At 39.3% G+C, this 12,226-nt stretch overlaps 1 protein-coding gene across 1 annotated transcript in view; it reads left to right on the top strand.

Moving 5' to 3' along the window:
* COLEC12 (collectin subfamily member 12) overlaps positions 1 to 11,027 on the top strand; it is a 186,129-nt gene extending 175,102 nt beyond the window's left edge. The window contains exons 9-10 of the mRNA XM_032421205.1: positions 2,236 to 2,381; positions 9,569 to 11,027. Coding sequence (XP_032277096.1) covers positions 2,236 to 2,381; positions 9,569 to 9,588 — 166 coding nt within the window. The 3' untranslated portion in view covers positions 9,589 to 11,027. The remainder of the gene's footprint in view (positions 1 to 2,235; positions 2,382 to 9,568) is intronic.
* The last annotated feature ends 1,199 nt before the right edge of the window (positions 11,028 to 12,226 follow it).

The raw sequence follows: 12,226 nt of genomic DNA, 5'->3' as shown, positions 1-12,226 counted from the left end.
GTCTATTACAATATGGGATTCAGGGATTTGGGGCCCAGGCTTCAGCCATCTTCTTTCCAGAACCTTCTTGTAAAGGAGGTTAAGGCACGATTTAAGCTGAAATTCTTCTCTAAAATATATACACTCTGTTTATCTGATATGTTCTGTTCCGTTGCATTGCAAGCATGCAGACTCAGGGTACTTGCTACAAATCACTCACATGTGATTTTGGCTTTTCCAAAGAGACTGAGTACTTAGGCTGCAAGACGAAGTGCCCCCTGCAGCCTGGCTTCAGGCTCCTCCTCTGCCCACCCATGCCAGCGTCCCCTCAGTCACTCACTCGCAGCCACAGGACTGCATCCTAGTTCTTGTCCCACAGGAAAACCTTGATCACCACATGCAAAGAATTCCAATGGCTTGGAAAAATAATGGAGAATGGTGATAAAGGTTATCTCCTTTCTTATCAGTCAGTTATCTTTTGGTCTAGTCTCTAAATTCCATTTCTCTACTTAAATGGAAGAAAATGCAAGGGAAAAATACTAAGCAGGTCTTCTATCCAAAGTCCTATTTATACAACTTCCCAGTAAACTGAGATAAAGACTATCAAATGTCCCATGATTATACATTCAGGAATCACAGATCTCAAATTCTGTAAACAAAATTGGAATCGAACCCCCTCGCAATGCTGGCAGAAATTAACCAAACCTACATCAGCAGTATCCAACTGCTCAGGCATTGTTGACATTGCCGAAGGCGTCCTACAAGGTGGATGGAAATACACACAGAAAGGCAGCCCTGAAAGTAAACTGTTTTCCCCTCCAACCTCATTTCTCTCTAGTGTCACCGTGGCAGTCTGAGATTTTTAATGCACTTGTTTCTTGCCTGTTATGTTAAGTTCCGTGAGGGCTGGAATTCCGTCTTCTCTCCACACTGCTGTGTTACCATCATGTGCCATCATCCCTGGCACGTAGTAGGTGCTCTGTGGATATCTGTTGAGTGAATGCGTGAATGAATATTTCTAACGCTCCCTCCTAAGTATCATCCCATTTTCACCCTCTTCAGTTGATGATGTCATCTAAATTATCTATTTGTCACTAGATTTATTTAAGTGAGGTCACTTTTCATTTTTTAAAAATCCCAACATATATTTAGAGTGGGGGAGGCAATTCTACCTCATCTCCTCACCCTTTAACTGTGAATTTCACACGTCCTTTCCCACTGCCCTCTGGTCGTACTGATACTCCTGTCAAAAAATATAGGACAATAGGGGCTGTATCCTCTGGTGACCCTAGGGACACGCTGTGGCTGACAGGGTAATGAGTCATTTATGGGAAGAGCCTTCTGCTGCACGTTTTTTCAGACCCTCCACACGAGGCAAGCTTGTCTTTTCAGGCAGTAACCACAAGCTTTTATGCAAAAACCTGCTTCTTAGAGAAAATTCAGCTTTCACGTTCTGAGTCCTAGAAGCACGTCTAATTTATTGCATAGAAATAGAATCAAGAATAGCAAACTGGCAAAGTGGTGTTTTGAGCTCTGGCATCCAAGTTAAGCCCCAGGTGAACTCATCCTGAAGAAGACTTGTTTTTGAGAATTTCCCTCCCAAAAAAAGGCAGGGAAATGTAGGAGTCATTTTCAGTAAGATTAAATTACTATTTCTTTCTAAAGCAATCAACTCTCTACAACTTAGCCAGACTACCATAACCCAGGGCTGGTGATTGTAAATTCTCGTAAACGTGTATCAGCAGTCCCTCACTTTCTCTGCCTGACGCTCTGACTTGTCACAGGCAAGGTGTCAAAATGTGCAAGGATCCCTCTGGGTTCTCACTGAGAGTGAGAGAGTGTGTGTATGTGTGTGTATCGTGTCCTCCGAGTGCATATCTATTCACACACAAACATTTACACACATGCCCAGAAGTCAGCATTCTAGTAAACACTGGAAAGTTACTCATCTAACTGTGTTGCCAGAAGGATTTACTCCCTCAGCATTGTGATGAAGCAGCTCAGTGAGTTGATTTCATTGTGGCAAAGATAACAAGCCTGCAGGGAGATGCTGCATTACACAGTACTCTGCAAAACAGCTGCTTTTTATTCTGAATAAGAAGTCAGTCAGAGAAAGAACAGCTTTTTAAACAGTGCATTTTCATTCCAGGCCAAATGACATGCTGCAGTTTTGTTTTTTACATTTCTCTGCTACTCTTGGGTAAAGAAAACTTTGCAGGACTTGCAAATAACACTCAATTTCTGTTTTATTAAAAGAAATTGGAAAGCTGGACAGCCAGATAACTGGGGCCATGGCCACGGGCCAGGAGAAGACTGTGCCGGGCTGATTTATGCTGGACAGTGGAATGACTTCCAGTGTGAAGATGTCAATAACTTCATTTGCGAAAAGGACAGAGAGACAGGTAAGCAGGAGAGGAGATCTGAGGGTGGGCTGCAGAGCTTATATCCTGTTAAAGCGTGAGATGTGAGGAGCATAAGGGCTCTGAATGCAGGCTCTGCAATTGGGTTCTAGTCTTGGTTCTGCCACTTATTGGGGGGGAGGTTGTTAACCTCAGGGAACAGTATCCTCTTCATAGGAAATAGTAACAGTATCCTCGTGAGAGCTTAAATAAGTAAGTTAATAAATGTGCCTAAGGTATAGGAAGTAAATATTAGACTAACTGTTTTGGTCATTATCTTGTAATATTGTCAGTTAATAAATTCAGTACCAGTGTTATGTCTTTTTTATAGAGTTCCATACACAGACAATTTAGGTGGCCAACCATTCAATTCCACATGTATTTATTGAGCATCTAGTATGGGCCAGGTGCTATGCTAGATAATGGAGGGAGATAGTCTATACCCCTGAAAAGCTTAGAAGCCAAAGAGGCTTTGGGATATATCTACTTTTTACTTCAAAAGATCCTAATCTAAAGCTTCACTTAACACATGACCCTTTTCAGAATGGGACATCTTTGTTTTCTTCATCAGAACTAGATTTAAACATTTATGGTGGGAGGAGGAGGAAATGTGGAGTGAATCCTAATAAGTATGGATTTCTTCTGGAGGTGATGAAATGTTCTAAAATTAGATACTTCTAAATTGTACAAATTTGTGAATATACGGAAAGCCACTGAATTGTATACTTCAGGTGGGTGAATTTTATATGTGAATTATATCTCATAACACCTTTATAAAAATGGTGGCAGCAAACAAAAAAACCTCAACTACATTTTGCTCAAACTATTGTTGCTAGTAGCTGGGGCACAAATTATCCATACCTCCATCCAACAGACATTTACTGACTCCAGGCACTGGCCCACGTGCTAGGGGTCTTGAGACCCATAAGGAACTCTCAGCCTGATCAGTTGCAGGGGCAACTACAAATACCTAAACAAGAAATTACAGCTCCCGATTCAAAATGGCATGTCCCACGGACACACCAAGTCTACAGCTACATATGGAACAATTGCTCTGAAAAAACCTTTAAAACCTGAATAAGCAACTCCGACACATTAGGCAAACAAGGAAAAAAAATCAAAGTGGGTAGGAGAGGCTGGGACACAGTCTTGCCGTAAATCCCACCCCCTGGCACAGTGAGCCCCCAATTAGGAAGGAACTCAAAACCCAGAGCTCCTCTCTGAGGAGTGAAAAGTTTACACCCCACACCAGTGCTGGTGGGCACCCTCTCTCTTCTTTTTCCCAGCCTAGCTAGCCAAGGCTTGTGGGAGCCAGTGCTAACACTCTCCATCTACCTTCCATGCTCTGCCCTGGCATTCTCCTGCAGACCTCCCTCCCCACAACCAGCCCACCCACCCATCTCAGCAAGCATCCTTCCAGAGCAGCTCCTACCCTGCCGCACCTGGCAGGCAGCCCTGGCCAGGACAACAGTACTCCAAAGTGACTCCTGCCCTGGGGAGGTGAGGACATAACCCCACACACCACTGTGCCTGCAGTTCCTACAGCTGGGCTTCTTAGCTGGCTGCCCAGGGAACAAGCCTGCCCTTCGGTGGGCCTGCAGTTGGGGAAGAAAGGCTCATTGCAGGCAGCTAGCCTGACTGCTGGTCCCACCCATTAGTGAATTCATAGCAGCTGCTGACAGGCCTCTCAACAGCACAGGGAGAAAACCCTGCCCAGTGCACCCACAGCAGGCAAAGTGGGTCATTGTATCTGGCTGTGCTGAAGGCACTCAGCTCAGCCACAACAGGGGGGCACATGCAGCCCACACAGGGGACACTCCTGGAGCACCTGGTTCGGGGGGAGGGGGGGAGGGATTGCACGATAGCACACCACAGGACCTCTTTTATATAAGGCCACTATTTTCAAGACCAGGAAATGCAGCTGACCTACCTAATACATAGAAACAAACACAGTTTGACAAAATGAGGAGCCAGAGGGAAAAGTCCCAAATAAAAGAACAAGATAAAGTCACAATAAAAGAGCTAAATGAATGGACATAAGCAATATGACTGATAAAGGATTCAAGGTAATGGTCATAAAGGTACTCTCTGCACTTGAGAAAAGAGTGGATGAACTCAGAACTTCAACAAAGAGATAGAAAATATAAAAAGAACCAGTTGGACCAAAAGAATTCAATAACAAAGAATACACTAGAGGGAATCAATAGGAGATTAGAGGATGTAGAAGAACAGAATAGCAATCTGGAAGACAGGGTAATGGAAAGTGGCCAACCTGAACAGCAAAAATAAGAGTAGGTTAAAGGGAGCTCTGTGACATCATCAAGGATAATAACATGCACATTATAGGGATCCCAGAAGAAGAGAGAAAAGGGCAGAACACTTACTTGAAAACTTCCTTAATCTGAGGAAGGAAACAGACATCCAGGTCCAAGAAGCATAAAGAGCCTCTAATAAGATGAACCCAAGGATATCTACAACAAGACACATAACAGTTAAAAAGTAATGAGAATTTATGGGCCAAATGGGTAATGGGTATTAAGGAGGGCACTCATGATGAGCACTGGGTGTTATATATAAGTGATGAATCACTAAATTCTACACTTGAAACCAATTTTACCATATATGTGAGCTAACTAGAATTTAAGTAAAAACGTGAAAAAAAATAAAAGCAACAAGAGAAAAGAAAACAGTATTTGCAAGGGAAACCCCATAAGCCTCATCATTCAGAATTGAAGGAGAGAGAGAGTTTCCCAGATAATCAAAAGCTAAAGGAGTTCATCACCACTAAACCAGCCTTACAAGAAATGTCAAAGGGACTATTTTAAGCTAAAAAAAGGCGGGGGGGGGGGGGGGAGATGCTAATTAGTAAGAAGAAAACAGACAAAAGTATAAATCTTACTGGTAAGGGTAAATAGTAAATGTGGTGGATTAATCACTTATAAAGCTGGTAGAAGGGTAAAAGACAAAAGTAATAAAAAATAACTATAACTACAATAATTAAGGATACACAAGATGAAATGTGACATCAAAAACATAAAATGTAGGAAGTGGGAGTCAAAATGTAGAGCTTTAGAATGTAAACTTAAGCTGTTATCAAGTTAAAATAGTTATAAATATAAGTAGTTATATGTAAACTTCATGGTAACAATAAAGCAAAACCTGCAGTTAATACACAAAAGATAAAAGAATCTAAGCATACCACTAAAGGAAGTCATCAAATCACAAAGGAAGAGAGCAAGAGAAGAAGAAAGGAATAAAGAGGAACTATAAAACAACCAAAAAGCAATTTTTTAAATGACAGTAAGTATACACCTACCAACAGTTGCTTTAAATGAATTAAATTCTCCAATCAAAACCAGCTACATGGAGTAGCTGAATGGATAAGAAAACAAGACCTGTGTGTATGCTGCCAACAAGAGACTCACTTTAGACAAAGATCCACACGGACTGAAAGTGAAGGAATGGAAAAAGATATACCAAGCAAGCAGAAACCAAAACAAAGATGGGATAGCTATATTTATATCAGACAAAATAGACTTTAAACAAAGACTATATAAGAGACAAAGAAGGGCATTATATAATAATAAAGGAGTCAGTCCAACAAGAGGATATAACATTTGTAAATATTTATGAACCCAATATAGGAGCACCTAAATATATGAAACAAATAGTAGCAGACCTAATAGACAGCAATACAGTAGCAGGGGACTTTATATCCCACTTACATCAATGGCTAGATATCCAGACAGAAAATCAATGAGGAAACATCAGCCTTAAGCAATTTATTAGACCAGATGGACTTAACAGACATATATACAAAACACTCCATCAAAAATCAACAATACATATTCTCAACTGTACATGAAGCACTCTCCAGGATAGATCATATATTAGGCCACAAGACAAGTTTCAGTAAATTTAAGGAGACTGAAATCCTATCAAACATCTTTTCTGACCACAGTGATATAAAACTAGAAATCAATTACAGGAAGAAAACTGGAAAATTCACCAATATGTGAAGATTAAACAACATGCTACTAAACAACCAATGGATCAAAGAAGAAATCAAAAGAGAGATCAAAAAATTCCTTGAGACAAATGAAAATGGAAATACAACATACCAAAACTTACAGGATGCAGTGAAAGCAGTTGTAAGACAAAGTGCATTGCAATAAATGCCCACCTCCATAAACAAGAAAAACTCAGATAAATAACCTAAGTTTACATCTCAAGGAACTAGAAAATGAAGTCCAAAGTTAGTAGAAGGTAGGAAATAACAAAAAGGAGAGCAGAAAGGAATGCAATGCCGACTAAGAACACAATATAAAAGCTCAATGAAAATAAGAGCTTGTTCTTTAAAAGGATAAACAAAATCGACAAAACTATAGCTAGACTCACCAAGAAAAAAAGCAGACTCAATTAAGTAAAATCAGAAATGAAAGTAGAGATATTACAACTGATACCACAGAAATACAAAGATCATAGGAGACTACTATGAACAATTATTGACAGCAAATTTGACAAGCTAGAAAAAATGGATAAATTTCTAGAAACATAAACCTACCAAGACTGAATAACAAAGAAAATAGAATATGTGAACAGACAGATTACTAGTAAGGAGATCGAATCAGTAATCAGAAACCTCCCAACAAACAGAAGTCCAGGACCAGAAGGCTTCACTGGGGAGTTCTACCAAACATGCAAAGAAGAATTAATACTAACCTTCCCAAACTTTTCCAAAAAATAGAAGAGAAAATGCTTCTAAACTCATTTTACAAAGCCAGCATTATCTTGATACGAAAACCAGACAGGTATGCTACAAGAAAATTACAGGCCAACATCCCTGATGAACATAGATGTAAAAATCCTCAACAAAATATTAGCAAACTGAATTCAACAATATATTAAAAGGGTTATACACCATAAGTAAGTGGGATTTATTTCAAGGAGGCAGGGATGGTTCAATATCCACATATCAATCAATGGGATACATTAACAAAATGAAGGATAAAAATAATATCTCAATAGATGTAGAAAAGCATTTGATGAAATTCAACCTCCATTTATAATAACTCTCAACAAAGTGGATATAGAGGCCTCAACATAATAAAAGTTGTATGTGACAAGCCCATAGCTAACATCATACTCAGTGGTGAAAAGCTGAAAGCTTTTTGTCTAAGACCAGAAACAAGACAAGGATGTGCCCATGCTTGCCACTTTTGTTCAATGTGGTATTAGAAGTCCTAGCCAGAGAAATTGGGGTGGGGGGGTGGGAGGTGGGAATAAAGTCATCCAAATTAGGAAGAAGTAAAAGTGTCACTCTTTGCAAATGACATGAATTTATATAGAGAAAATCCTAAGGACTGCACACATACACACACACACACACACACACACACACACACACACACACACACCTGTTAGAACTAGTAAATGAATTCAGTAAAGTTGCAGGATACAAAACCAGCATACCAAAATCTGTTACATTTCTATTCACTAATAATGAATGCTAAGAAAAATTAAGAAAACATCTCCACTTACAATGGCATCAAAGAGAACACCTAGGAATAAATTAACCAAGGAGGTGAAAGACATATACACTGAAAACTTACAAGACATTGATGAAAGAAATTGAAGATGACATAAATAAATGGAAAAATATTCCATGCTCATGGATTGGAAGGATATTGTTAAAATGTCCATACTAGCCAAAGCAATTCAGTCCTGTCCCTATCAAAATTCCATAGGGATTTTTCACAGAAATAGAACAATCCTAAAATTTGTATGGAACCACAAAAGACCCCAAAGAGCCAAAGCCATCTTGAGAAAGAATAAAAAAGCTAGAAGCATTTTGCTCTGTGATTTCAAACTATATTACAAAGGCATAGTAATGAAAACAGTATGGTATTGGCATTAAAACAGACATGTAGATCAGTGGAACAGAACAGAAAAATAAGCCCATACAAATATGGTCAATTAACTGACAAAGGAGCCAAGAATATATAACAGCAAAAGAATAGTATCTTCAATGAATAGTGTTAGGCAGACTAGAGCCATTTGCAAAATAATGAAGTGCACACCATACACAAAAATTAAAGTGGATTAAAGACTTAATTTAAGACCTGAAACCATAAAATCCCTAGAAGAAAACATAGGCAGTAAGCTCCTTGGCATCAGTCTTGATGATGATTTTTTAAATCTGACACCAAAAGCAAAGGCAACCAAGGCAAAAATAAACAAATGGGACTACATCAGACGAAAAAACTCCTACACGGCAAAGGAAACCATCCAAAAAATGAAAAGGCAACCCAAGCCTCCACTGACACATGAATAGATAAAGAAGATGTTATAAGTATACAATGGAATACTGTTCAGTCATAAAAAGAATGAAATCTTGCCATTTGCAATATCATGGATCTCCAGAGCTAGAGAGTATTATGCTAAGACAAAATCAGTAAGAGAAAGACAAATACCATATGATTACACTCATTTGGAATTTAAGAAACAAAACAAATTAACAACTAGAAAGAGAGAAAGACAAACCAAGGAATGGACTCTTAACTATAGAGAACAAACTGATGATTACCAGAAAGGAGGTAGGTTGGGGGAATGGGTGAAATAGGAGATGGGGGTTAAGGAGTGCACTTGTCATGATGAGCACCAGGAATTGCTGAATCACTATATTGTACACCTGAAACTAATATAACACTGTATGTTAACTAACTGGAATTAAAATGAAAACTTTAAGAAGCTATCATAAGAAAAAAAATTATTTTTCTAACTATGTGTGATCACAGATGTTAACTAAATTACTGTGGTGATCATTTCACAATGTATACAAATATCAAATCATATTGTACACTGGAAACTAATATAATGTTGTATGTCAGTTATACCTCAATTTTTAAAAAAGAAAAATTACAGTAGAGGGTGAGAAGTGACCCAGACTTGTCATTTGTTTGCCTTGTTTGGCCATTTGGGATTTGAGTTGAGCCCAGAATAGGCATCTTCAAAAAGAAATTTACCTTTTAGTTAATCTGAATATGACCTTATAGGCATTTCTTTGAAAAAATAATTGAATGATGTATTTTGGAATCTTTCCTATAAAAATACATGTTCCTTTTTCTGAATTGTACATTAATGGTATTCTTTAAGAAAAACTAACACCCATTATTTTTCCTCTCTTTTAGTACTATCATCTGCATTATAATGGACTGTGATGTAATAAACGTGAGCAAATTTCCGGATGGTTCTCAAAGACAAAGGATACTTCTTTCTGATTGTATCACCTTCTCTCCAGATTGGAAAAAAAGCACTGAAAACCAATTCCTGAAAAAATTGACAGCTGGTTATCTTTACCATCCTCCTTTACTCAAGGACTTCAGAACTAAAATGTTCCCCCAGTATGATATATTGATTTTCAGTATGCAAATGGACTGAATCACATAGAATTTTCTCAGCCAGTAACTGCACAATTATGCAAATCACATCTTCCAAAGTATGGATTGCTCCAATCAGAAAAAAGGCTATCATTGGTTGTTGAGCTCTAAGAAGAACTTAAACTGTACTGTGTAAACAGTACCTTCCATTTCTGAAATCCCAAATGTAAGAAAAATACGCAGACGTACAGATATATAGGCCAACTTTTAGTAATAATATGAGATATACTTAAAGAGCTTTTTAAAACTTTGTATTTTTGTACAAAATATTTGCCTTTTTACAATTTTTTCCTTTTCTTCTTTTTTTTTTTTTTTGTCATTTTACCAATATAATACATGGAGCCAAAGAAAACAATAATGGTACTAATAAAACTCCTAGGGTTTCTTGTCAGATTTAATTCTACCCAATGGCAAAGAATTTTTTGTTGTGGATTTTAAAAAATGATTAAATATATGTGTGTATATATATATTTTTTTAATGTAGCATTTCCTCAGAGGAGTCAATCACTTGAAATGTCTACAAACATCCTTGCAGATTTTGCCAGGGTAGATCAAGCCTGAGCATATACACCGCTCAGTCCTGTGGGCTGTGTACTGAGCCCATCACCAGCCAACATTCTTGCTGTGTGCCTGGCCAGGCCCAGAGGAAGTGGTCAACTCAGGACGTGCTTCTACTTCATTTTGGTGGAGTTAGGGGTGGCGGAAAGGTATCTGTTGGAAAAGACAGAGCACCTAGAAAGCCTTGTTTTGTGGCTGCAGTATGAATGTGCATGGTATCAGACCCGTAGCAGGGCTGCTAGTGACTGTATGTAAGTAAGTATGGCATCTTATCAACCAAGGGCAGAGATGCAAGAAAGACGGGGAAAGCTATATGCTACCTGGAAAGTTTGTGTTTTTTAAGTCACGTTCCAAAAAGCATAACTCCAAGGCACATGCATGATGAAATGCAAGAGTCAACTTTTGGCCACTGCACTGAACTATTGCAAAGAACCTTTCCTCTGAGCCCATCCTCCTTCTACTCCTTGACTTGCCATTGAAAAGTCTAACATGAAATGTGCTGAAAATAGGCATTAGATATAATTGATGCTCAAAGGTAAGATTTCCATCCAACAGAATCCCTCTCCTCCCCTTCCAGGGATCTCCCCAGGCAGTGCTGCTACCTATCCCAAATAAAATGATAAAAGAATAAAGACAGACTTTGACTTTCACACCTGCAGCTGTGTGGATTATGTTGTCTTACCCCTGGTCACCATTCATGCCATCTCCCATCTCTGCAGCCCAAAATGGCCATCTGCTCAGCACCTTTATGCCCTGCTGCCCTGTCCATGTGGCCTGGTCAGGTTGGCAGGACCCACCGGCATCTGGGCCCTGTGACACAAGGCAAAGGCTGGACTCCAGTACTTATTTAGGCTCAAGACCTTTCAGAGACGAGACCCAGTCCCTTAAGACCTCTCAGAGACAAAACCCAATCCTCTTTTTTATCCTTTTCCTGTTTAAGTGTCAATTAATATTCGTGCCCAGAAGCAACTTAAAGTTAAGTGTCTGACACCCCATGAGAAGGAACTATGCTAGCTCCCACAGCTGGTTGTTCCTCTCCTAGCCTTCAACTTACAGTGCTGTCATTGTCGGGCACTATGCGGAGTGCTTGAGTCAGACAATTTCATGTCCTCCTCCTAGCAGCCCTCTGAAGCAGGCTTTGCAACCCTCCCCACTGACAGAAAAGGGGAGGGTCTCAAAGAGGGGACATCATTTCCTGGGTCACACCATCACCAAGGAGTGAGACAGGATTCAGACTTGAGCCCTGAAAATGTTCTAAATGTTCTTTAGGAACCAGGGTCCTTCTTAATAACACCCTGAATAAAATCAGATGAGTATCGCACATTATAAGATGCCTCATGTGCTTCTCTGTACATTTAGCTATTTATACACCAGCCTTCTGTTCACCTACTCACAACTGATGCTCTTTTGGGAGGAGAGATTTAATGAACTATGATGAGGTCTTCAGGCACCTGATTTGCTACATGCTGGAAGAAGAAGGAAATGTTTTTCTTCCTAAATGGCTCCTGAAAGGATGAATGCACAACCAGGAAGAAAAAACCCTTTCTTCTCCTCCTCTATTATCAATATTCATCAGCTCGCCCACCACCCTTCCAATTTGTAGGAGTTAAAATTTTAGCTAAAGCAGACAACAAATGGTAATAGCCACTCCCGTTTTAAAAACCAGATGTTTATAAGGAAGTAGGAAGCTATATAAATCAGGTAACAATGCCAAACATGTCTTTTTTGCCTCAGATGACAAAGCTGGTTTCTTCTTGAGAAAGTAAGCATATTGGGGTGCCTGGGTGGCTCAGTCGTTAAGCGTCTGCCTTCAGCTCAGGTCATGATCCCAGGGTCCTGGGATTGAGCCCC

This window comes from Phoca vitulina, unplaced genomic scaffold, assembly GCF_004348235.1.
Source record: "Phoca vitulina isolate PV1807 unplaced genomic scaffold, GSC_HSeal_1.0 scaffold24, whole genome shotgun sequence".
NCBI lineage: Eukaryota > Metazoa > Chordata > Mammalia > Carnivora > Phocidae > Phoca > Phoca vitulina.
The sequence above is the reverse complement of the archived record's forward strand: the minus strand, read 5'-3'. Positions and strand labels throughout refer to the sequence as shown.